Source organism: Mustela lutreola, chromosome 1 (assembly GCF_030435805.1).
Source record: "Mustela lutreola isolate mMusLut2 chromosome 1, mMusLut2.pri, whole genome shotgun sequence".
NCBI classification, from domain to species: domain Eukaryota; kingdom Metazoa; phylum Chordata; class Mammalia; order Carnivora; family Mustelidae; genus Mustela; species Mustela lutreola.
The window spans coordinates 242267518-242292190 of NC_081290.1; the positions used below are offsets into that span (position 1 = coordinate 242267518).

A 24673-nucleotide genomic window follows, 5' to 3' on the forward strand; every position below is an offset into this window, starting at 1 on the left:
TTGAATCTCAGGGACCAGAACATGGTTTCCCAGCAGAACCGCCCCATCAACCAGAAAGTTCTAGGCTCTGGTACCCCAGGCCCATTCTCTGGTTATGGAGGTTTGGGCGAACGGTCACTTCCTGCTCCTGAGCATGGGGTGGCTGTGCCCCTGAAGGATCCCAAGATGACAGATGGTACAATCTGTGAGATAAACAATGTCCCTCCCACACGTAGGGCTATTCTCTGTCCTCTGCACCTCCTGAGCTGAGATGTTCCCACAGAGAAGAGCAGACTGTGGGGAACAGTCGTCCTGATTTGTTCAGGACTGAGGGCTGCCCACTGGGAAGGCCCTGGGCACCCAGGAGAGCTATCCCCACGTGGGGTGCCTGCCACCCTCTCCGGCCCTGTCCGTGCACTCCCACACTGCTGGCCTTCTCTGGTTTCCTCCACCCCCTGATGGGCCCCTGGTGCCAAGCGTACCTGGAGCAGCATGACGTGCAGACCCAGGTTTGGGGCACACACCTGGGCTTGAATATGGGTTCACTCACAAGCTGGGTGATCTCAGGCAAATGACCGAGCCTCTCTGTGCCTCAGTCTCCTTATCTGTAAAATGAGAACCTCCTGTGGCTATTGCACAGATTAGGAGGGGAGATCGGAACCTGTGCTTAGAACAGCACCTGCCCCCAGGACTTAGCCCCCAGGGCACACCTCTATCTGCAGGGCTCACTTCCCCGCAGAAGCTTAGAGGTGCCCATGGAAAGGCTTGAACAACTTTCTGAGCTTAAGCTTGAACCAGTGGATTCGGTCCTTTTTTTTTTTTTTTTTTTTTTTTTAAAGATTTTATTTATTCATTTGTCAGAGAGAGTGAGTACAAGCTGGGGGAGTGCCAGGCAGAGGGAGAAGCAGGTTCCCTGCTAAGAAGGCAGCCCGATGCGGGACTCGATCCCAGAACCTTGCAATCATGACCTGAGCGGAAGGCAGACGCTTAACCGACTGATTTCGTCCTATTAGTGGAATACCGTTTCTACTGAAAGGGCCCAGAATATGAGGTCTCAGCCAGGGTTCCTCACACATCCCCACAGGGTCCTCCTGCTTCACCTGGAGCCCACTGCTGTGGGGCAAGACGGGAGGAGGACAGTCACGCAGAACTACAAGGAGGCCCAGGACTCCACGCCTGACCAAGGACAATAGGAGGTGTGCAAGGGAAAACAACACAATCACCCACGGGCGCTAGGCACCCTTGGCACCCACAATCTATCCTCGCTGCCTTCCAAACTGAACGAGAGGAGCCCCATTTCATTGACAAGGAAACCGTGGTAGTGATTCATCAGGGTCATGGAGAAGAAGTGCCAAGGCCAGAGCTCAAGGCCAACCCAGTGCTCTACGGAGATGGGTCAGACCCCGAGGCGCAGGCCTGCTGGGGGCCCAGGTGCTGCTTCTGCAGGAGGGCAGGGACTCCGAGGCTGGGCCCGGCCCAAGGCTAGGAGAGGTGCTGAGAGAAAGCAGCAGGGAGCCTCCTCTTCATTCCACGAGATTTCTAAGTCAGATTTTCCCCTTCCTCAGCCATTTTTTGACCTTAAAATCAGGCCAGTCGCAGGAACGTGTAAAATGCACATTTGTCTCGAACACAGCAGGGCACCCCCCCCTCTCCTGGATCCTGCATTGGAAACTTGCAGCCAGCTCGGGACAGGTGGGGGCCCCAAACCTCATCAGGAGTTCTGGCCCGACCACGAAACAGACCTTGCCCTTTGGAAAAACCCAGGCAGGAGCCAGTATCTGATGTCTGCGGCAGCCCGGGGCCCCTGGGGCCCTTCCCGCCAATTCTTCCTTCCAGAGGCCACCAGCCCATGAAAGAGGAATGTGCCTAGCCACCCCACCCCATGAGCTGGGCTGGGCACACCAGGTAGGGAGAACACCCTCTCTGGACCCTTTAGTGCCTTGGAGCATTTGGGAAATAGTCCTGGAGCTCTCGCTCTCCTCCTGCCCCTTCCCCCACTGCTGGTCCCTGCCCCACCACCACCCCACCCGGGGACCCTCTGACAGCTGTCTCCCCGAATCAGCCTTCACACCACCCAGTGTCTTCAAGGCTGGAGACAGGGTGTTCCAGACAAAAGCCTGTTTCCTCCTCCAGGGATCCTGTCTTGCTGCCAGCCTGCCGAGCCAGCCAGCCTCAGAACTTCCAGCACATTCTTTAGGCCTGAGTGAGGTTTCCCCTGTCAAAGTCATGCCCCTATTCAATTCCAAAGGAAACTTCTCCATGTGCCCGAGTCCTCACTAACCAAGTGAGCACTGTCGCCCCACCGACGTTAGAAACAGTGCAGGGAGACCTTTCCAGCCCCCACCCCCCATTTCCCTCACCGACAGGGGGGTGGAACCACTGGGCTCTTGCCTGGGTTTGACCTTTGTCAAACACACCGAGGACACAGAGCTCCATCTGCACAAGACGCCTGCTGCTCAAACCGTCAGGAGCCTGACAGGCACTTGGGCCCGGGCATGAAATGGACGAGGTCACAACACCCAGTGCGGGAGCACCTCCAGTCTCCCAGTATGAGGAAAGGACCCAGTCCTGACACCCCCTCCCCACATACACACACTGACTCCTTGTTGCAAACACGAGACCCCTTAGTTCTGGGGACTCCCAGGAGGACTGCCAGAGTTAGCAAATAACACGGGATGCCCAGTGAAACTTGAACTTCAGATAAATAAATAATATTTTGGAGAGTATACCCCAAATAGTGCATGGGACAGACTTATATTAAAAATTACTTTCTTATGATACAAGGCATCTTGTGTTTTATCTGCCAAACCTATCAGCAATATTCAACAGGAGTGTTTCTTGGAAGACAGAGTGAGCTTGGCCTTGGGCAGGAGGAGGCTGAAGAGGAAGGACCAGTGACCACAGAGATACCCATGAAGACAAGCCAGCAAGCCCACTCTGGACTCGGGGCCTTCAGCTGGGAGCAGAAGATCCCTGGAGGGGCCGTGTGGGCAGGAACAGCTTCTGTACTTGGAGGACAAGTCTCTGGATTCCCTAGGATGATAATAACAAAACAGAACTAACAGTCAATGCTTAGGTCCTGTTTCCTGTCTGCCAGAGCTGTCCTTCAACCGAAGCACTAATTCCTGGAATCTTCACACGCCATTGATAGAGAGGCATTCCTTTCTATTTTATGGATGAGGAAACTGAAGGACAGAAAACTCACGTAACTTGCCTAGAGTCACACAGCTTGTGAGCAGCAGAGCTGGGCTACGGACCCAGACCTGCTGGCTCCTAATGAGGTCAGATGGCCATCGGTGGGAGCCAGGATCCAGAAACTTGCCCGGAGCCGTCCTGTCCTATGGGGGCCTTGGCCTTCTCAGCTGGCCCTGGCCCCTGCCCACAAGCATGTCCCCGAGGGGTAAGCACAGCAGCGATGGAAGACAGAATCCTCAGTATTAAGAAAAGCACAAATTGTGCAAGTGAACCCTAACTTCCCCGACTGCTCAGTTGCCTCACATCCATCGGGGAGCAGGGCTCACCTCTCCTCATGCGTTCCACCCTCAAGGAGCCCCATGGCCCCCAGGTTGGGGGAGTGGAGGCCGGGCTGAGCTGGGCCTCCCAGGAAGAGCCACTCTCAGTAGCGCTTTTTCTGTTCAGGCCCCGCGCTCGGCCCAGGAGAGGTGGTGCCCGGCCTGTCCAAGGTCCCAAAGGGACTGTAGGAGAATTGCTTCCAGAGAGCCAGGTGCTTGCCAGGTTCCCAGGAACTGAATCTGGACTGGATCCCAGGAGGAGAGGCTGAAAGCCGGGGAGAAACAAAGCAAGCTTCATTCCCTCCAGCTGCTGCCCCTATGCTGGCTCTGCTCCTGCCAGCACCTGGGAGAGAAGGGCTCGCTCTCAGACTCCCAGGTGGGGAAGGGCTCAGCCAGACTCACAGAGGGCCTTCCCCCACCCCACACTGCGGTCACACCTCAGTCTTGGCACCACTGTGGGAGCAAAGACGCTGGTCACCAGCCTCCCCACCAGGCTCATAGCCTAAACTGTCTTCCTAAAACAGACCTGATTACGCACGTCCCTAATCATAATTGTCCTGAAAGCTCCAGCAGTGGAACTCGAGAAAGCTGAGGTCCGGCTAATTCAATCAACACCTAATGGAGGAGACAGGAGGCCCTCCAGGCCCGGGAACAGCCCGACAGCCTCTGTAACACAAGCATAATAAAATAATGTGACAAGAGGGGAGTGAATCAGAAAACAGGTATGTCCCCCAATGACCTGGGCTCCAGGCAGGAGGGAGCTGTCTACTCTGGCTGCAGCAGGCAAAGCCTAGAGCCAATAAATTGCCCCATACAATATCCACCTCCCGTGGTATGAATTCTTCTGCAGCCAACTTCAGACCACCAACTGGCTTCCCAGGACCCTGGCACCAGATAGGGGGTGTCTAGGATGGGGTCTTAACCGTTCTGCCACTGGAAAGTGGTGCTCCTCACTCTTGCAAATTAATAACCTTGCTTTTCGGTTTACCCATCAATGACGTCTGGATATAGTTGGCAAGAGGGTCAAGAACATCCATTCTCTGGGTCTACAGGGCTCAGGTGTCCTGGATTCTACCAAATTCACAAAAGTTTTGAGTCCCCACAAGACCTTCACCCTGAGGACACTCTACTTTGCAATTCAATCTCTTTCTACCTTTCCTACCAACCATGACCTGGAGACCAAACTGGGCATGGCGTACAGAGCCTATAAATTCAGGTCAGTCTAAGAGGCCAGTTCCCAACTTGCTTTCCTATTGGATTTCCTCACCACCCCCCTAAGACTCAATCTCAGTTTCTACTTTTAGAATGCCCTCACTGATTCATCTTTAAGGAGCAGCACAAACATCTCCTCCTCAATGAGGCCGTCCCTGACTCTCCCCCTGGGTAGCTACGCTTGTCTCCTTGGTGGCCCTAGCCCTCTGTATCCACCCCAGTAGAAGCTGGGTGAAGAGAGGTAGGCGTTTGGGCTCAAAGGACAAAAGGATGTTTATAAGACTTGTCAAGACTCACCATGTAAAAGCCAAGATTCAGGTTGGGGATGGGGGGACTATTCTCTCTGATGGGTTGGCTAAGGTGACCCTTGGCTGCTTGGTCATTGATATCACCAGGCAGCCCAAGCTAGGAAATGCCTCAGTCCTCAAAGACCCCTGAGACCTGCATTTGAGGCCCCGGCATCTTCTCACCCAAAGCACTTAGAGCATCTTTGGACCCAGGGATTGTTTTTAGAAGTAAGGAGAAACTGGAAGGGCAGCGTATCCAACATCCTATCATCCCATCCTCACCCCCAGAGAGCACACAGCCTCTAGCGATAAGCTTAATTCAACTGAAGGTAGAGGGGGTGACACTGCGTGACTTTCAAGGTTGAGTCCTAAGGGGCAGTGTAGCTTCCAGTTGGCTCTTTTCCATCTTGAGAGATCCTCTGAACCAGGCCTCCGTGTTAGGAAGAAGCTGGGGCCGCATGGAGAGATGGGCAGCCTCAGCTAGGGTCCCAAGCAACAGCTGGATGCTGAGTGCAGAGACCCTAGATGGTTCTGGCCTTAGCCACTGAGTCACCCGTGGCTTCAAGTCTGAGTTCACAAACTGTGGAGCAGAGACGAAGCACTGCCACTGTACCTTTTCCGAATTCCTGACCTTCATGCACGAGCCTAACGTATGGCTGCTCTGCACCACTGAGTGTGGGGAAGAGTTAACTAGAGTGGTATTTCCCAGAGTTGCCAGTGCCTCTGCCAGGCCTGCTCCCCTGCGGGTAGGCCACTAAGAAGCACGGCAGGTTGGGGGGCCTCAGCGATCTCGAGACGCCACTCAGAGCCAGGCTGCCAATTCCACAGGCATCTGCTTCTTTGCCCTAGAGCTTGGTGGCTCCTGGTGTGACTCCCTCATCTCCACCTTGGCCCTCTCTGGCCTTGGCCACACTATAGCGTCTGTGGCCCTTGGCTGTCCTCCAGGCCAAGCAGGTTTGGTGCCATTTTCCTTGGCTGGATGACTCCACTTGCGGTTTAAAAGTCCAGCAGAGCTAGCATTTCTAGGAATTCAACTGATTTTCCATAAAATAGCAATTTGTGTTTATGTTGAGTCTCTGGAGTTGGCTGCTAGGGGCACCCCCTGTGATTGTGATTGGTCTCTGAGAGAGAGGACACCCCCAATCCAAATCTTGAGCCCCTGGTGCTGGAAGAGAGATCCATACCCCAAGAGGGTCTCTATGCTTTCTGTCTTTTAAAACCAATGTTCTGGCCAATGAATGGCGGGTGTCCAAAGCAACGTCTGGGCAGTGATGGTGGGCCCTTCAGGGTCGTGCGATGTCTGAGGAACCAACAGCGCCCCTTAACTATGATGTGTCAGGGGCCTGGAAGGAGACACAGAATTGTGACCATCCTTGTAAGGGGAGAGGGATCAGGGAAAGTGCAGGTAGGTCTCCTAAGAGATGGCTCCAGGAAGCCATGATAGGAATGCCTATGGGAAGGCAGGTCCTGGTTCCTGTTTCTCACAGGCTTTTCAGCACTGGTCTGAAGGGAAGGCTGCAGCTGCTTCAGGCTTCCTGGCCTCTCCTCTACAAACTCAGCTACCTCAGGCAAATCTCCATGGCCTTCCTATTCCTCTTTATCTAGTTCTGAACTGATGCTGCTGTCTGGTTCCCACACGGCCTCCCTCTGTCTCCCGTCCTGTCAGGCTTCAGCCATTTTTTGTGACACAGGCAACAGAATCAGAGCTCCCCTTGGTGCTGGCATCCGTCCCCGATAAATAGCATTCAGCCTTGGAGGACAGCAGAGCTATAGCCTGGGCTGCGTGTCCTGGGCCTTTACACTTGTGTGGCGAGAGGAGAAAATAGCCAGTGCCTCGGGTTGCAGACGGGATGAAGCTCCCACACGCCCATGGCGGGCGGGATCCCTCTTCCTCCCTCATCGGGGATGGATAGAGTTTCACAGTATTTACTCAGTTAGTATCTCGTGCACTCTTTTCATATGAGTCAGTGAGCTGACTCAGCCCAACCGAGTCCCTTCATAATACTTTTCCTCTGCCCTGGGAAGAAAGTAGTAAATGTGTCATGTCCCTTCTTAGCCCGTGGAGACGGTATCTACACAGTATCTAGTTTCTCGTAGTCTGGTGTTCTGACACTCGGCCCTGGGTGCACATACTGGAGAGAAATGCGGGGTGATGAGGCCGAGCTCAGCTTTCTTCTCTTCTGGGCCAGCCCAAAGGCGTGGGGCTGGAGTCTTCAGCAGAGCGGGTAAGGTCTTCTCTGAGAAACAACGGGCTCTGGGGGCTGGCCGGGGTCCTCCTGACAGGCTGAAGTTCCCCCACTGGACCTCTCTTCTGTATCCTCCAGCCGAGCCCTCAGCGAAAGAGGCTCAGAGGGAGACAGGGGTCAGGAGGTACTTCAAGAGGCAGTTCACCTGCGGAGCGGTGATAGAGGCCCCCAGCCTTCCCGGAGGGAGGCTGACCTCTGCTGGAGTCCTGAGCAGCAGGAGCCTACAGGCTTCCTTCCCATCTGGGCCACACCGGTGACAGCAGCAGATCTGGGAGCACCCGCACACTCCCCCATCTGAGACGGACCCCAGTCCCAGCACCTTCAAGAGCCCCCACGATGTTGGGGATTAGGATCTGTTCAAACTTCAGGGTCCTGCGAATGGATCTTCATGGTCTTTAGGATTCAAGCTGCCTGAATGGAGGCTGGCATTACTCTGGGACTAGGGTCAAGTCCCAGTTACAGTGGCAGGGATTCCACTCGGGAAATGCCACAGATCCCCTTCAACAACCCCTCTGCCTGAGAGGCCATGTCTAAATCCAAATGACTCAGAGGCCTCAGTGTGGGCACTTGGTCACTGACCTTTTTCAAAACAGAGGGGGCGCCTGGGTAGTAGGCTCAGTAGGCTCAGGTCCTGATCCCGGGGTACGAAGATCCAGTCCTGCATGGGGCTCCCTGCCTAGTAGGGAGCCTGCTTCCCCCTTTCCCTCTGCCCAGTCCCCCCTGCCCATTGCTCTCCTTCTCTAAAAAACAAAACACAAACAAAACAATAAAAAACCAAATGGTCTTCACCTTTTTCGTGCCATGGACTCTATAGGCAGCTAAGTGAAGCCTAAGGAACCCGGCTCAGAATAATGCCTTTAGATGAAGAGAGGAAACCACACAAGATTACCAAGAAAATAGACCAAAATACGATTACCAAAGTATTTTGAGACACAGTGTTATGAGCTCCTTTACTAACGCACCCCACAGTGAGGGGTGCAACAGCAGGCCTGGGAATGAGCTAAACTTCTAAGCAGGGGTGAGTGCCGATGCTAGTTCCTGACCTCCACACCAGGACAAGAACAGGAGGCTGGAGTTGCTTACAAGGGCACCATTAGTAACACTGCCTTGTTGCCTATGCCTGCTCGAGGTTGAAAGAAGTGCCACTTGTATTTCTAATTTACATTTTATTTTATTTTATTTTTTAAAATATTTTATTTATTTATTTGACAGAGATCACAAGTAGGCAGAGAGGCAGGCAGAAGAGAGAGAGAGAGGAGGAAGCAGGCTCCCTGTTGAGCAGAGAGCCTGATGCGGGACTCGATCCCAGGACCCTGAGACCATGACCTGAGCTGAAGGCAGCGGCTTAACCCACTGAGCCACCCAGGAGCCCCTAGTATTTCAAAGTTAGTGAAGACACAGGCAGATTTCTTTTCCACAAGTTCTATCCAGCTTAAGGAGGTGATTCTTATGCATATCCAAGCTGAAAAAACCACAGCTTTGGTGCTTCCAATCTCGTGCCCTCTTTTAAAAATACCTCTCCAAGAATTCCTTCAACTTAAAAAAAAAGAAAAAGAAAAAGAAAAAGAAAAAAAGAAAATTGAAAGCAACATGAAACAAACACAAAGTTGTGTCAGTGCCTCCCACCCCCACCCCTGGTGTAGAAAAAAGTCGCTTCCCCAGCCCTGTGCCCGGCAGGCGCTGGTCGGGGGAGCCAGCCTGGCATTTGCCCCGCGCCTTGAACACACTTCCAAACCCTGCAGTCCTGGCCTCTCTCCCGCCCTTAGCCATCGTCCTCTCTCCTCCTGCCACTACCCACCACGCTCTACCACTGCGAGGGCTGCAGAAGGGGCTTGTGGGATCGTTAAACCGTCCAAGTCGAACCATTTCTGTTAATGAGCCTGGTAAAGGCCTTAATATGTTTCAGGTGTGGAAAACACAAGTGGCCACGTCTGCTGGCGCTTCTGGGTGGGACGGTGGGGAAAGGGAGAGCCGGAGCTGTGTGTCCTGGCCTGGGGAAGGTGGTCCCGGCACACCCACGTCTGCTGCCCCAGACGCCCCGGAGCCACTCGTCCTCACAACGGGGCACCAGCCCCGAGGAGTCCAGCCAAGCTTGGAGCCAGGCCCCGGGCTCTGGAAGGACCCACTGCCTCCCAGGGAAGTTCCCCAGGTCTGTTTCCCTCCACTTCTCCTTGCTGAGGAAACCTGGGGAAGTCCCTGACCATCACCAGCGACAGGAAGATGAAAAGGTAAGTGTGGTCCCTATCATGGCATGTGCCCAGCACCCCATCCCTCTGGATGAACCCCCACCTGACTCTTCTGTGATGTAGCGTGGCACAGGAGGAGGCTAGGCTTTGGAGTAAAATGGACTTATTTCCAAATTCCAGCACTGCCACTTCCATGCTGTGTGACCTTGGCAGGTCACTCTGCACTTCCTTGCCTTTATTTTTTAATTTATTTTAAAAAAATATTTTATTTATTTGAGAGAGAGAGAGTGCACACATGCATGAGTGGTGGTTGGTGGGGGGTGGCAGAGGGAGAAGCAGGCTCCCGCTGAGCAGGGGGTCCCAAGACCCGGAAATCATGACCTGAATTGAAGGCAGATGCTTAACTGACGGAGCCACCCTGTGCTCCTTTGTCTTTAAAATGGTACCAGTATTCCCAGTTTTAGGCCTGCTTGGTAAGAGTTAAGGAAAAGAGCTCATACAAAATGGTCGTACAGTACCTGGCACATAGTGGGCACTCAGTGAATATTTGTTTTCCCTCGTCCTCCAAATCTTAGCAAGGCTCTTTGCGAGGGGCGGGGGGCGGGGGGAGCAGCTCTGCCAGGCAGGCACGGAGCAGGAAGTTTCTTCTGCAGGGTGTGTGTTCTCTCTGGAGAAGGAGGTCCCTGTAGACATTGTCATGGGGCGGTGGGGGGTGTGCGGAGGGGGGAAGGGCCCGGAAGCAATAGAAAAAGCCAAAGGGTGCTGGGTGGGGAAATTTGTGCCTGTGGGGCTGAGCCTACATCCCATGGCTTCCAGGGCTTGAGATGGATGGAGGCTGCTGGCCTCCATGCACCTCGAGCCTCCCGGAGACCCAACGGCCTGGATGCAGGCCCGTCACCGTCTTCCAGCCCTGACATTTTCCATCCTGACCACTACTCACGAGGCGGAGGCAGTGGGCTCTCCCTGCCCTTGGTGCTGGCTCCCTCTTCAGAGAGGCCCTGAAGTCAGGAGACCATGGAAAATTCGGGCTGTTTCCCTGGGGCTATATTTTCCACATCACATCACTGAGATGTACTAGTGGCCAACTTTTTCAGATAGGGACACATGCCACCCACTTAAAATGCTTTTCTCCAGTGCTTTCGAATGACCGACGGGCAGCGGGTCTCACACGGATGGGTGGCAAGAACTAACGAGAGTGGGTGAGAGATTCCACGGTTTCCTGAACACCCCTGCTCTGCCCCCCTCTCCCCATGACCCTGGGGAGACTCTGCCTTCCCTGGGAGGGAAAGGTTCCAGTGTTCACTGCCACGGAATTGTCCTTTGGTGATTTTGGTTTTTCATTTTGGGGGGCGGGGGTGTTTAATGACTCGATATAGATGACAGGAAGACAAGGAGCAGTGGAGGGGTTGTGATGACCTCTTCAAAGGCACCTGGGATCATGGCTGCAAAAGTTCATGACTTTATCAGAAATTTACCTTTTGATTGAAAAGGCCAAAATTGATGCCAGGGTCCCCAGTCCAATTCTACCACTCAACCATCTACCATGACCTTGGGAATTTAATTTCTCTAAACTCTGGTATCCTCTTCTGTAAAATCCTGTCTACTTCTCAGGGTTGTGAGGATTAGAAAATGAAACATAAAACACCTGGGAAGCAGCCCAGCAAACAGCAGGTGTTCAATAATGTTGACAAGCACATGAGACCAAGAAAACACAGAAGAGATGATTTTCTAGCAAAGACGTGATCTGCAGACGTGAACCTTATCGTCAGGGATTTCTCCTCCTATCTACATTCCCCAAGTTCCTCCCTGGTCAGACAGCTTTCATCCCTAAATCTGTTCACTCCACTACTAAGCGCCTACCCCCTTGTCAATATGGAGGTGAACAGGACAAGGTCCTTTCCTTCCCAGGGCTCATGGTTTTCTAGACCTTTCTCCAGGCTGCCACTTGATGAGCCTCGGATTTTTCTCCCTGAGCCTGAGAAGACCCTTTTCCACTGGTCTTCATCATCTTTCTCAGCATTAAGCCGACCACCTTCTCTATAACTAACCACAGGAGAGGTCCCAGAAACAGTGGTTCTGAGACCCTGCTTCTGGAACAGGGAATGCCAGGCCCACTGAACTGGAGTGGACAGGAGGACCCAACTCCAGGAGCTGCATAACTTGGAGAAAATTCATCTCTGCTTTCTCATTAGCAAAATGAGAGGTTTGGTCTAGAGTGGGGATAAGAAATGGATTTTAAGTATAATGTTCTTCCAGTTGATTACGAATGGCTGCTTGAAGTGCTGGGCTGTCTCCAGCTCCAAGGCCTGATCTGGGCTCATTAGGAAAGGACTGCAATTGATTAACAATGGTTGTCATAGTAACGGCGGTAGGGGAGGGGCAGGGAATGGCAAAGTGCCTGCCACAGGCTTTCATACCTGGTCCAAAGGAGCTCGAAGGTCCTTGGGAATTCTGCCACTTGTAATTCTGTGACTCAGTGCCATATTGCTTTATCTGTGCTTTGTCTAGCATGTCAGTGGCCATCACCTGAGAAAGTTTCTCAGTTCCTGTGTTTTCAGAGATGGTAACCTTACAACAAAATACGTACTGATCTGTCACACTCCTACACAGGCAGCTCAAGCTTCCTGCCCCCAGGGGTCTGGGAAAGCAGGTTGGAAAGAAGCATTTACATTTACTAAGCATCTATTGAGTACGGATGTTTTACACACACGCACACGCACACACACACGTCTCTTACTTCTAACCCCCACGCCCATCCCCATCCTGTGCCCCCAGCCAGTGGTCACTAACCGGTCCTTTCACAGAGCAGGGACCAGGGCTCAGAGCAGGGAGGGACGCTCCCCAAGGAGCAGGATTCCACCCTGGGCCACTTCAGACTCCCAAGTCCCACTGCACGGTGCTCCCCTAAATGAACCCAAGTGTCTTGCTGATTCCTCCTCTTCCAGGAAGTGGAGGTGAAAAATGAAAATGACAGCAGCGCTCGACGGTGCCAGGAGGTCTGAGCAGACTTCTCTGTGACCCCATCCCCCATCATTTTTCCTACAGTCTGCTGGACGTGGCACGGCGGGCAGACGCTCCTGCCTGACGGGGAGGCCGGCGAAGCTCATCGGATGTGGGGCGTGACGGTGAGTCCCCGTCCTCACCAGGTCCCTTCCCCTGGCCCTGCCTGTGAGCCAGAGGAGGACAGGGCATGACCAAGGCCTCTGTGGGTCCTGTCCTCTGGCTCTCCTCCCAGGAAGCCCTCTCTACACCAGTGGGAATTAAAACACTGCTGCCACCTCCACCAAACCTTCTCCCTAGGAGTCAGAGGCCCCAAGTGAGGCCCCAGGAGTCTGCAGTGCCCCGACAGGAAAGTGGAGGCCTCTGAAAGCCTCCAAGATTCTTTAAGGAGACCACGGTGAGGGGTGTCTTACAAAAGAAGGTGTGGAGAGGTGATAGATGGCAAATGGTCAAGACAATCCCATCTCTGCATCCTAGAGATGGACCTCCAAGATGAAGCCCGAGCCTGCCTGCTGCCAGCCTGGGGTCAGAGGCTGGGGCGAGGGCAAGGACCTCTGGGTAGTGGTGGCAGATACACCTCAAAGACACCCCTTGAAGCTGCGGCTGCCACATCCAGAGGCGGCCGTTGGGGCCACCGCTGGGAAGGCACTGCCTTGACCAAGGATGTTCGTCCAGCCCGTCGGCTCAGGTTGGGCCCTCGGGTCCCTTAGTGCCTACATTCACAGAAACCAAGAGGCAAAACAAGAGCCCCACCTCATGCTCCACTTGTGGGAATGTACATAGGGAAACAGTATGAAGTTTCCTCAAAAAATTAAAACCAGAATTACAATATGAACCAGTAATTCCATTTTCGGGTTTACACCCAAAGGAACCAGAATCAGGGATTCAAAGATCTATCAGCACATTCGTGTACATAGCAGCATTATTATTTACTGAGGCTAAGAGGCAGACACAATCCACTGTCCACTAACAAATGAATGGGAACCGAATGTGGCGCATACAGACAACGCAGTATTATTCAACATGAAAGAGGAAAGACATTCAGACACGTGCTACAACGTGGATGAGCCCTGAGGACATTACGCTCAGTGAAACAAGCCAGTCAGAAAACAAATACTGTATGATTCCACTCATAGGAGGTCACTGGAGTAGACAAGTTCACGAGACAGCGGAAGGGTGGTTCAGGAACTGGGAGGCAGGGAGGCTGTTAGGAGCTATAGACAGTCCAATGGGAATAGTGTTTTAATTCTGCAAGATGAAAAGATTTCTGGAGATTGGCTACACAACAGTGTGAATGTGTTTACTACTGAACCGTATGCACAAAAATGGTTGGGATAATAAATTTTAAGTTTTATATACTTCACCACAATTTTATAAATGTTCCATAAAGAACATGAGTTTGGGGGTGCCTGGGTGGCTCAGTCATTAAGCGTCTGCCTTCGGCTCGGGTCATGATCCCAGGGTCCTGGGATCGAGCCCCGCATCGGGCTCCCCGCTCAGCAGGAAGCCTGCTTCTCCCTTTCCCACTCCCCAAGCTTGTGTTCCTTCTCTCACTGTGTCTCTCTCTTCAAATAAATAAATAAAGTCTTTATTTAAAAAAAAAAAAAAAAGAACATGAGTTTGGGGACTTTAGGAATCAACAAGAGTTAAGTGATTTTTTTTCTTTTTCTTTTAGTACTGGCTCTACCACATACCTCTGTTGTACAACTGCTCTGAGCCTCAGTTACTTCATCTGTAAAATGGGATCAACAGGGTATCTGCCTTGTATGGTTGTCACGTGAATCCTAGGAGGGGAAGTTGGTCAGATCCCAGGCACACCTGGTACACAGCCAGAACTCCACAAATGAATGGCAGCTCTTACCTTCATCATCACCTCTTACTATTAAGGTAATTACGGGCATTAGTTATTAGTGAGCATTCAATACATTACAGCACCGATGGGCTGGTATGAACCAAGATTTACCCCGAAAATGAAAGAGGTGGATCTGGAGAGGCAGTGGTCAATCTGGTCACTTTCTGAGCCATACAGACAGAATGAGGGAATATGGTGGGATGTTGTGGCCTTTGATATTATTTTTTTTCCCCTTGATGTTATTTTTTAAACAAAACAAAAAATGAACTCATGAGCTTTGTGGGTTTTGCAAAATCATGCCTAGGGGCCAGGAAGGGCAGAGCCATGCATCCTACAGCCAGGATGCAAAGGCTCTGGGGTAAACATGGCCCAGGTTGCTGGTGGGGGGCAGCCACACCCCCACATGGGGAGATCGTCACCCCCCCAACCCCCGACATGCTCCGCCTACTCAGAAACCACAGAAATCGGCTTGTTCTGCAGCAGACACCATCAGCCTAATGAGATTTCAAATTAAATCACTGTCACTTAGCTAGTGGCATCAAGCAAAAGCAGACTGTTCCATTTCTTAAGTAAAAATTTCCAGATTCCAATCTCTGAGGCCAGGCAATTTGTAGGGCACAAGGAATTCAGACCTTGAATTTCAGCAGGATTAAGCAAAGCTGTGTCCCCACCAATGTGTCCACCATCTAAATCCTGCCTTCCTGGTTCTTTCCTCTGGGGACTGTGAGGAACCTGAACACACTGTACATCCAGTATAGGTCATGTTCAATGTTCCCGATGCAAGATGCTACTAACTTGGCTGGGCTCCTGAAGCCCTTGCTGATCTAATTTCTGTCCCTCCCCAGCCTTCTCTGCTGTGTCTCTAAGCATACATCCAGCTGTAGCACTCAAAACTATGTAGCGTTCCTCAAACTTGGTCTTATTTCCATACACCCCCTTGACTTTGAACAAAGAACACTTCTGCAAGGAATGCCCGTCTTTCCCACAATTAAGAATTCCTAGACATCACTCAAAATACAGCTCAAGGGTCACCTCTTCCTGGAAGCCTGCCGAGAAACGTGAAGGGTCTAAGACTTTAGTCTACGTGCAAGATGACCTGTGAGTCTTCCTCGGTGTCATGGATGGCAGCAGAAGACACAAGACTCCTGGGTCAGAGTCAAAGGACCTGATCGCTGACAGTACAGAGCAGTGCGTTTGCAATGGTTCCAAGTTCCCTGGGGCAATCCAGAGGGGCCCAGGGGGGGTTGTGCTTTCAGTGGGTGTGCAATGGGGCTGAGGAATGCCCAGCTTAGAGAACCCAAATCTTCCATAATGGAATGGAGTCACACCCACTCTCCTCTGCCTAAGAGAAGGAGCTAGCTCTGTCTCCCAAGGCTGCTTGCTGTACAGTCTGGAGCAGAGGGGCAATGAGTGGCTCTTTTTATAAAACGAGCAGAAATGCCAGAGATAATGAAGGACTGTCTCCCAACAAAGTCCTCCCTGCTACCTGACCTGGCCTCTGCACAGAGGTCCCACCAGGCCCCGGACGACCTCTGCCTTAGGAGAGAGGAATTCACATTGTAATGACCTGTGTATTTCTTAAATGCCAGCCTGGGTGCTCACTGACGTTAGTGTCTTTCGCATTTATCGGTCCGACATACAATAAATGTGCAAATAAATGAATGAGTTGAATAAGTATTACTGGGAATTTTGATAGCTCTGGTTTAGGAGTAATTAGGTAATAACCAACGGCTGGCATTTACTGATGGCTCACTCCTGCATTCCAGGCAATGTATGACTTGTTTTTGATGTGTTTTTTTGTTTTGTTTTTGTTTTTTTTGACCTGGATTGTTTTATCCACAGGAACTCTATATGGAAGATAATTTATGAACCCGCCTGTACCTGTAGGGAAACTAAGGCTTAGGGCAGTTAAGGAATTTCATTGAAATCACACAGCTCCTAAGCAACAGAGCCACCCTTTGAAAGGGATCGGCCTGTGTCCAGGCCCTTCGCCACCCTGCTGACGTGCTCTCCAGGCCTTCGACAGGAGACATCCAAGCTCAGTTTGGGGTGTTTGTGGAAGGGTGTGGAAAGAAGGAAGGAGGGTGTGCCTGTCTCTTCGCAGCTGAAGGCAGTAGCCTGCATGTCCCCATCACTTCACCCCCCTACCCTGGCTGACTCATGGCAGGCCCATCAGCCTCCTCATATGGATACTGAACACTACGATCATTTCTCTCCCTTGCCTATCCCATGCCCCCCCCTCCACCCCCCCCCCACCTCAGCCGGGAACTTCACACCTTCCTAATCTGCTCCACAGTGGGGCAGATGGTGTTTGGTCTTGGGAACAGCCTGGAATGCAGCACTGACCTTTCTCCCCATGAAAGGGAGTAAGGATATGCTACATCTGTGAAGCTTCTATATTTGCTACAACCTCCAACTCGAAAACAGCCATTCCCCTTGACCTAATAACCCAACATGTATAAACAAAAGGAAGATCTGGATGATCCCCCACTGGAACAGCCACCGTAGGCGAGAGGTGGTGAGAGAGAGGGTCTCAGAAACTGCAGCTAAGGGTAAAATCAGTACAACTTTTCCAGGGGAAAACGTGGCAGTATCTCTCAAAATGACGCACCCCCTTTGACTGAGCCATTTCATTTCTAGGGCTTACACAGTGAACTTACTTGAAAAACCATTCAAAAGTATAGCTAGACATTTACGACAAAATTATAAAATTCAGAAGCTCCTTTTTAAAACATTAAAAATAGGTATATAAATTGATAAAGGAAAAATCGCTGCATGTTTCAATGTCTCCAAAGATATCTACTATTAACGATATAACATGTATTTTTGCTCGGCTTTTTATGCATACTTTTTCTTTCTGAAAATGAGATTCTTTTATATGCTCCAGATGTAGTGTATTTTCTTTACTTTCTATAGTACGTATACTGCTCTGTGATTGCTTTTTTTTTTCACTTAACATTTTATTGAAAGCGTCCCTTCATATCAACTTACGAAGCCTATACAAAACTCATTTGTTAACTGCATACCATTTTGATTTGAGATGTGGAATCATGTATATTTAATGAACTTCTTTCAGAAGGACTTTTAGGTTGAGGAGAGTACAATGGAATATACTCAACTTATAGCTTAAAAAGAAATGCCTACTGCTTCTTAAAGTCTGCTCACCCACATCAACTCCTACTTGGGGATCGTTTATCCATTTCTCAGAATGATCCAGAACTCCTCAAGTTTTCCTATAACTTTTTCCGACTGGATTAAGGCATGAGGGCCTTATACTTGGCCAGAAATCACAAAGCCAACTCAAACTATAAATCCAGAAATGCAAACGTACCCAGATATCTGGTTATAGGGCTGGAGACCTGCAGGCTTGCACAAGACTATGTTATCGCTCTTACAACCCTGAGTCTACACATTCTGCCAACTTCCTGCAACTTGTCAGCACCTGGCCATCCCTGTTCATGTCATTCACCGTGGCTCATCCTTCCCCCAGTGTATCCCCAACGCCCAAACCAGACACATGACAGGAATGACTTGCAAGGACAAGAACTGCAAGGTGAGTCAACCTGAGCATAGAGCTTCTGGCAAAGCCTGTGACTCAGAGGGTGAGGTGGGCCCCTGGAGAACTTAGCCCCAGGCTACAAACATCAAAGGAGAGAAGCCCCATGGAGGCCTCCCACAAACCCTCAGCAGCCTGCAAATTCCATTCTTTCTGCAGTAGGTTGCTGGGAACCAGGAGAGAAGCTGATGAGAACGCAGTTTAATTACTTCTCAGTAATACCGGGACTTACACAAAGAGTTTTTATAAACCTTGCCTTCCTAGATTCTAGCCCAACTTTGTCAATCAGGGATTATTAGCCCCATTGGGTAAGGGAAGAAACCGAATCACAGAGGTCAGAGTTCATCAGGGTCAGAACGGGGTCTGAGCCCAGGCAGGCCTCACACCTTGTTCAGACTTCATTCTGCCTGGACACTGATGGACGGGGAAGAGCTGCATTTCCTGGGACTCGGCCACCCCCGCCTCCCTGCCCAGCAGACTCTCCAGGAGGCAGGGCTGCTGGGAGTGGACTGTTTCTCTAACAGATTCATGCCATCCCCTATGCATTTCCATTAAAATAAACCTCCAGCGACATGTTGTCATGGTGCCCTCAGCAATTCCACTGAACTGATCAGGGCGACTCTGGCCTCAAATGTCAGGCTACAGGGAGCAAACGAAGCCGGTACCCCACCTGGGCCCTGATCATTCTCTGAGTCAAGGTGGTCTTGGTTAGTCGAACTGCTATGATCTGGCTGTTTTGGGCAGTGAAATGAGACCTGCGGCCTCATATCTTGAGCAATCTTTGGAGTTGGTTGGACGTGATTGAACCTGTAGGTTCAAACTAGCTATGTTTGGCTGGAAAAACAAACGAACCCACTCTTCTAGCTCTTCTTCTAATGCGAAAGCAGGAAAGACAGCAACGGCGTGATGTGCTAAGCTTTGTAGTTGTGAACCGTACCTTAATGAGAGGACACGTCCCTTCAAACTGGGCCCTGGCTAATTGGGCCAGATTCTTCCTGTTTGGGAACACAGTTCTATAAATAAAAGCATCTCATTTCTGCAGCATGGCTTGTCCCCTCTCTGGCTTCCAGCAGGCTACTTTCTTCCTGACCCTTCTGCTCACAAGGAGCCCAACGTCCATCAGCCCACCCACTGGCCCGTGAAGGGAGCGGGCCTGAGGCCTCAGAACAAAAGCCTCAAGGAAAGATGTCAGACCCCATCACCATCGCAGGGGCCCTCGGGTAGAATAACGAACCGCGCTGGCCTGTCCCCCTTTCACAGCTGAAAGTAAAAACAGACCAGCACCTTAGGCAGCCTGCAATGAATTTCCTAGACAGGCATACAGGATTACGGTGTGTAACTTTCCAGGGGCCTCCTCGGGTCACCATATGTATTAATACACACACACCGGAATTTGAAGAAAGGAAAACAGGGGGTGCTTGGCGGTGATTTGTAATTGAATTCATCTGGGAGTTTTAAATCCTGAAAATTCAGCCCATGTTTATGGTATTTTAAGGTTTGAACAGCACAGGATTTTGTCCTTTTGAATGGCAAATCTCTTTCCCATTTCAGAGAACGATTCTTCTCTGAAGCAGGCATTTCCAAGCCAACTAGGGAATGGGACAAATGGGACAAAAACTAGGGAGTGGTGACAAAGGCCCTCCCTTTGAAAGCAATCTAGGCTTTACGGCTTCCTAAATCTCTGTAAAGATGATGCTCATGCCTCAGCCCATTGTGCTGGGACAATGGCGACCCACGAAGTGAAGAGGTGTTGAATGGGAGACTTCTGTGGGCACGTGAAACTAGATCTCTCTACTCCAACTCTTGGCAAGTCACACTGACAATGAGAGAGGCTCTTCTGGAGGGGACCCATGCCACCATTTCTGCCACACGATATCTGTTCCAGAGGTGGCCTGAAAAGTCTCCAGCCTGTTCTCCAAAAACCCATGGGATTTGCCAGACACTGGCCAGTCAAGCATCAGATGCTCCCCCCATCACCCTTCTAGCTAAGCAAATTGGAATTTATTCCCACAGAGAAACTCAATGAGTTCCTGTCCCAAGGGGCTCAGCAGAAATCAAGAAAAGCTGGGTTTCTGGGATCTATCTCTTCCTGTCAGCCTCCTGCATTCTCAAGGCCGTCATGTGTGGGAGTTCTGACTGCACACTGCACAAAGGCACAGCATGTCCTCCATTGCAGGGTGGACACAAGAGACTGCATGTGCAGGTGTGGAGATTCTGGGCCCCCCAGCTGGGCCTGAAGCACAGACGCCCGTGGGCACACAAGACCATGCACACCTGGAAAAGTTGGATGCAGACCTGCTAGAAGCAGCGTGCACTCGAGGCAGCTGCTCTCCAACTTGAGCACGTCCTTGGAATCTTCAAGATCTTACCTCTCCCCCGCCCACCACTCTTGGAGCCTCAGACCTCAAAACCTGACTAGATCCCCCCTCCCTTGGGGGCCAACAGAGGAGGCCTGGGGTGGGGGTATGGCTGGCCACCTGTGCCCCTGGGCCTCGGGCAGGTGCAGGTTATTCATAGTCAGGCCTGCTGCCCTCAGAAGCTCCCCAGAGTAAACATAGACCATTGTGGAGTAAGATGCTTTTTTTTTTTTTTTTTTTTTTTTAGTTGGCAACAAAGACTGTTTTTTTTTTTTTTTTTCTAATTCACAGCCCTGAAAGTTCTGTTTCCCTGCCTCTTCTATTCGTGGCTAAGGCTGAGGCTTTCCTTTTATCATAGGGCCCCAACCGGAAATTCTCTAAGCTTTTCCCTATTGGTACCATGACCATATACTATGACTGTTTGTCTGCTTTGTTTTCCCTCCCCTCTCTCTCTTCCCACCTTTGAAAGCCAGCTTCTCTTTCCTCCTGACCTTAATCAATCCTGTCCCCACTTCAAAGGTTTTTGTGACTGGGGTGACCCAGCCCATACGAGGCAAACTCATGCTTCTAGCCTCAGCTGCTAGAGCTCTTTCCATTTCAGCACAGATCTTACCCCCAGGTCCCTGGAATGAGGGGTCACCCTCACCACACACAACCCTCCAAACCTCCCATCCTGAAGTCAATGTCTGGGCTCTGTGTCAGAAACAAGCAAAAAATAACCCAGCAACTACCAACCACATTAACACCACCTCCCTAGCTCGATGGGTACACTGTTTCTCTTCCTATGATGATGCCGAAAGAGGCGAGGAAAAATCCTTGACCCCTTCTGAAGGTCAAGGAAATGCTCTGCACCTTGGAGGGTAAGAGCTTGTAGATGGAGTTTGTCTTGGGCACCTAGGCATAGAAGGACTAGTTCTTGGGGTCCCCATAGAGAATGCACATTTTTATGGCTGGCCACGTCACATGGCGGTCACCCCGTCCACTCCTCACCAGCTACCTGCTTCTGAAGCCAGCCACCTCTGTGAGAAGGTGAAGAGCAGTCGAGTGCCCTGAGACCTGGGAGTCTGGAGACCGGTGACTCCCATGGGGCCACCTCCTGACCTGTGCCGAGGCTTTCCTTCTGTGAAATGCTGCCCCTTCTACCAGTAGGACTCTGTCATTTTATAAGAACCATCCCGCCACTGGAGAAAGCAACACGCCACTGTGTAGGTGGACCCATCACAAAAGGGTTAGAGCATGAAGCCTGGAGTGGGACAACACTCCGTTTCCCTTAGGCCACGGGATTCCACTAATTAAGGTGATGTCGCTCTCAACCTGCCCAACCAGGGCTGGGATTACAAAAGGGCCTGGCCACGCCAGGGGCTTTGGGGACTCCAGGCTGGACAGGCCAGGTCTTAGTGCCAAGGCCCCCAGTCAGAGTACCTGGTACTTCCTTATTCCCTTTCAGGGCTGAGAGGGAGTCAGGCAAATGCCAACTGAATTTCATTTCTCTGTTGTTTCTGATGCAAAGAGCACTGTGCTAGAGCCTGTTGCCCGAACACATCGCTCTGGTCAGAAATGCAGGAATTGGGGAATCTTGGTAGAAAGGAGACGGGAGAGGTGAATGAGAGTCCGCTCCCTTCTGCCCATGGCCTGAAGTTTGGGTCACCCTTTGCAAGTGAAGGGGCTGAGCCCAGGAGGCATGACAACTCACGTGGCTCCTTTTGCTTTCTTCATCTCCCACAGACGTGATGACTGTCTCCGAGAAGACCGTTTGTCCAGTCTGGTTGTTGGTTACCTACGGCAGAGCAAGTACAGTGAATGTGAAACAGAAGGAATTCTGGGCAAATCCCACAAGCTGGTTTCTTTTTTCTTCCTTTCTTCTTCTTCTTCTTTTTTTTTTAAGATTGTATTTATTTGACAGAGAGAGAGACACAGCAGAGAGGGAACACAGCTGGGGGAGTGGGAGAGGGAGAAGTAGGCTTCCTGCCCAGCAGGGAGCCCAATGTGGGCCTCAATCCCAGGACCCTGGGATCATGACCTGAGCGAAAGGCGGTTGCTTAACGACTGAGCCACCCGGGCGCCCATTTTTCCGGCTTCCTGAAGCCACAATAACTGCCCAAATCAACAGAATGCCTGCTCCCCGTTTTATTTTGATTTTAGCTGCGGCCTCCAGGCGGATGGCCCCCCTCTCGGTACAGCCATCAGAAAAAAACAGCAGAGGGGCGCCTGGGTGGCTCAGTGGGTTAATCCTCAGCCTTCGCGGCTCAGGTCAAGATCTCAGGGTCCTGTGATCAGGCTCCACATGGAGCCCCACATCGGGCTCTCTGCTCAGCAGGGGGCCTGCTTCCTCCTCTCTGTCTCTTCTCTGCCTGTGTCTCTGCCTACTTGTGATCTCTGTCTGTCAAATAAATAAATAAAATCTTAAAAAAAAAAAAAAAAGAAACACAGCAGAGTCTCCCTCACAGGGCTGCTCGGTGGACGGACAGCGGAGGCTCTGCACAGAGCCTGGCATGCAGCAAACACTCAGCAGTAGCTGTTTCTACTGTTCTCGGGCTTATCACTCAGAACTCAACGGCAACAGCCTTTTCAACAACAACCCATCTGGGCGTCTCATCAAACGTCTTTCATGAGAAGCAAGAAGGTTTTAGCTAGAGCTGCCCCCGTCCTGATTCTGGTGACACAGTTCATCTAGGAAGTGCTTTATTGCAAAGGGAGACACGCCTCCACCTGCTGTCTGCATCTGATGGTGTTTACCGGCAGCAAACGCCTCTGGGCTGAGCCCCACACCCCACTCTCACCCCGCGCCACTCCTGCCCCATCCGAGGTCCTGTCCACGGAACGCTAGTGCCAGTAATGAAGATCAGAAGGGACGTCTGCCCAGGTGGTAGGGGATCTGGGTTCTTTGAGCCTTGGCTCAGCTACCACCAACCACCTAATGTGTCACCAGGAGTAAGTCACTTCTCTGATTCATCCCATCCTCATTTCTAGGTCATCTACAAAGTTCCTGCCAGCTCTAATAACACAAGGAAACTGTCTGAAACAGAGCAGAAACACAGCCTACTTTGTCACAGTGGACCAAACTCCAGTTCTCGGGAGATAAGGATCATGTCTTCACCAACATGTTTCAATACTTTGAGGCAAATAAATCCTCTCCCCAACAAAGAGGCAGCATCCTTTTCCTCTCTGCCAGATTTTTGCCAAATTAACTGATGGGATATTTTTTTTTAATTCTATGGTCCTATACTGCAGGTACAGGTTGCAGGACTTCTAAGAGCCTTTATTATATTTATTTATTATACTAATGGGCATTTTCCTATCTCTAGGAGAAATAATTAAGATGTTTCCCGAACATGTTTCACCACCGCCCAGCCCCTCGTGAAGCACCAAACAGATGGTCCGTAGAACCCACGGGGGAGCTGCTATGTGGCACTCATGACATAACTTTACCAGAAGAAACAGGAATAGAACCACCGGCTGTTGCAAGCACTTTTGTCATTTACCGTGAGCTCTCAGGTACCGTAAGTCATCTGACCCCTATGCTACTGTCACATACGTACCGACTTCCCTATTTCCTAAATGCAATTAGTGAGGGACATAAAATTTAAATGGTTTTTCAAAATCACACTAGTTACCGGCAGGACTCACCCCTGGGTTTCCCAACATGTACAAGAAGCAACCTTAAGCAGAGGCAAACCTGTTAGCTAATTATCGTCAAAGAGAAGGACTTAATATTGGTTTTGGCAAAAGTAAAGCAAAGAGTTTTGGAAACATTCTTCAGACCTCTGATGAGCAATGCTAAAGGACTGGTCAGCAGGTGACTTGTTCATTTATCTGGGGGCAAGGTGGAGGGTACACCCAGCTAACGCTGGGGACCGCGGGAAAAGTGCCACACAAAGGCTACTTTACAATCAAGGCAACGGCCCGTAAAAATCGACCCCCTTATGCTCCATGACACAGATATACTATTGTTTCAACCAAGTCATGACCTGGGCCCTTGAACAAAAGTGAGACCCTCTCGTTGGAGCCACTGGGCCTTGCACATATGGGCTGAGACGAGGTTTGAGGTCAAGCTCCTTGATGCTCACAGCAGAACATCAACTCAATAGCCTCTACCTGTGACCCTGAATATCGGCACGTCAGACTCTTCGAGAGAAACCGGGTTCACGGGCTTTGCCCTCCTCGTCCTGCCTACGTCATGCCAGACACATCTCGTGCCACGGCGGGTTCAGGCTACGTGCCTCTGGATTTGCAACGTTTTCTTCTTCAAGTCGGGGGGAGGAATGAGCCTGCTTGCTCCTCATATTAGATATCAAACCAGGAGACACTGAGACATGGGGCAGGCTAGAACAAACTCTGCTATAGAAATCTGAGTAGATAGGCAGCAAACAAATGTTCAGTCTTAATGGCAAAGGAGGCTTTCCCTCCCAAAGATGGAGTATAACCCATTTGAGCTCCTCCTGAGGAAACAGTGAGGATCTATTCAGCAAAGATGGACTCTATTCCA

General features: G+C 51.0%; 1 protein-coding gene across 1 annotated transcript in view; it reads right to left on the bottom strand.

Annotated features, from left to right (window-relative positions):
- Positions 1 to 24673, bottom strand: part of DKK3 (dickkopf WNT signaling pathway inhibitor 3) — a 44796-nt gene that overhangs the window by 11093 nt on the left and 9030 nt on the right. Inside the window, exon 4 of the mRNA XM_059136327.1 lies at positions 21881 to 21964. Within this exon, the coding sequence (XP_058992310.1) occupies positions 21881 to 21964 (84 nt within the window). The remainder of the gene's footprint in view (positions 1 to 21880; positions 21965 to 24673) is intronic.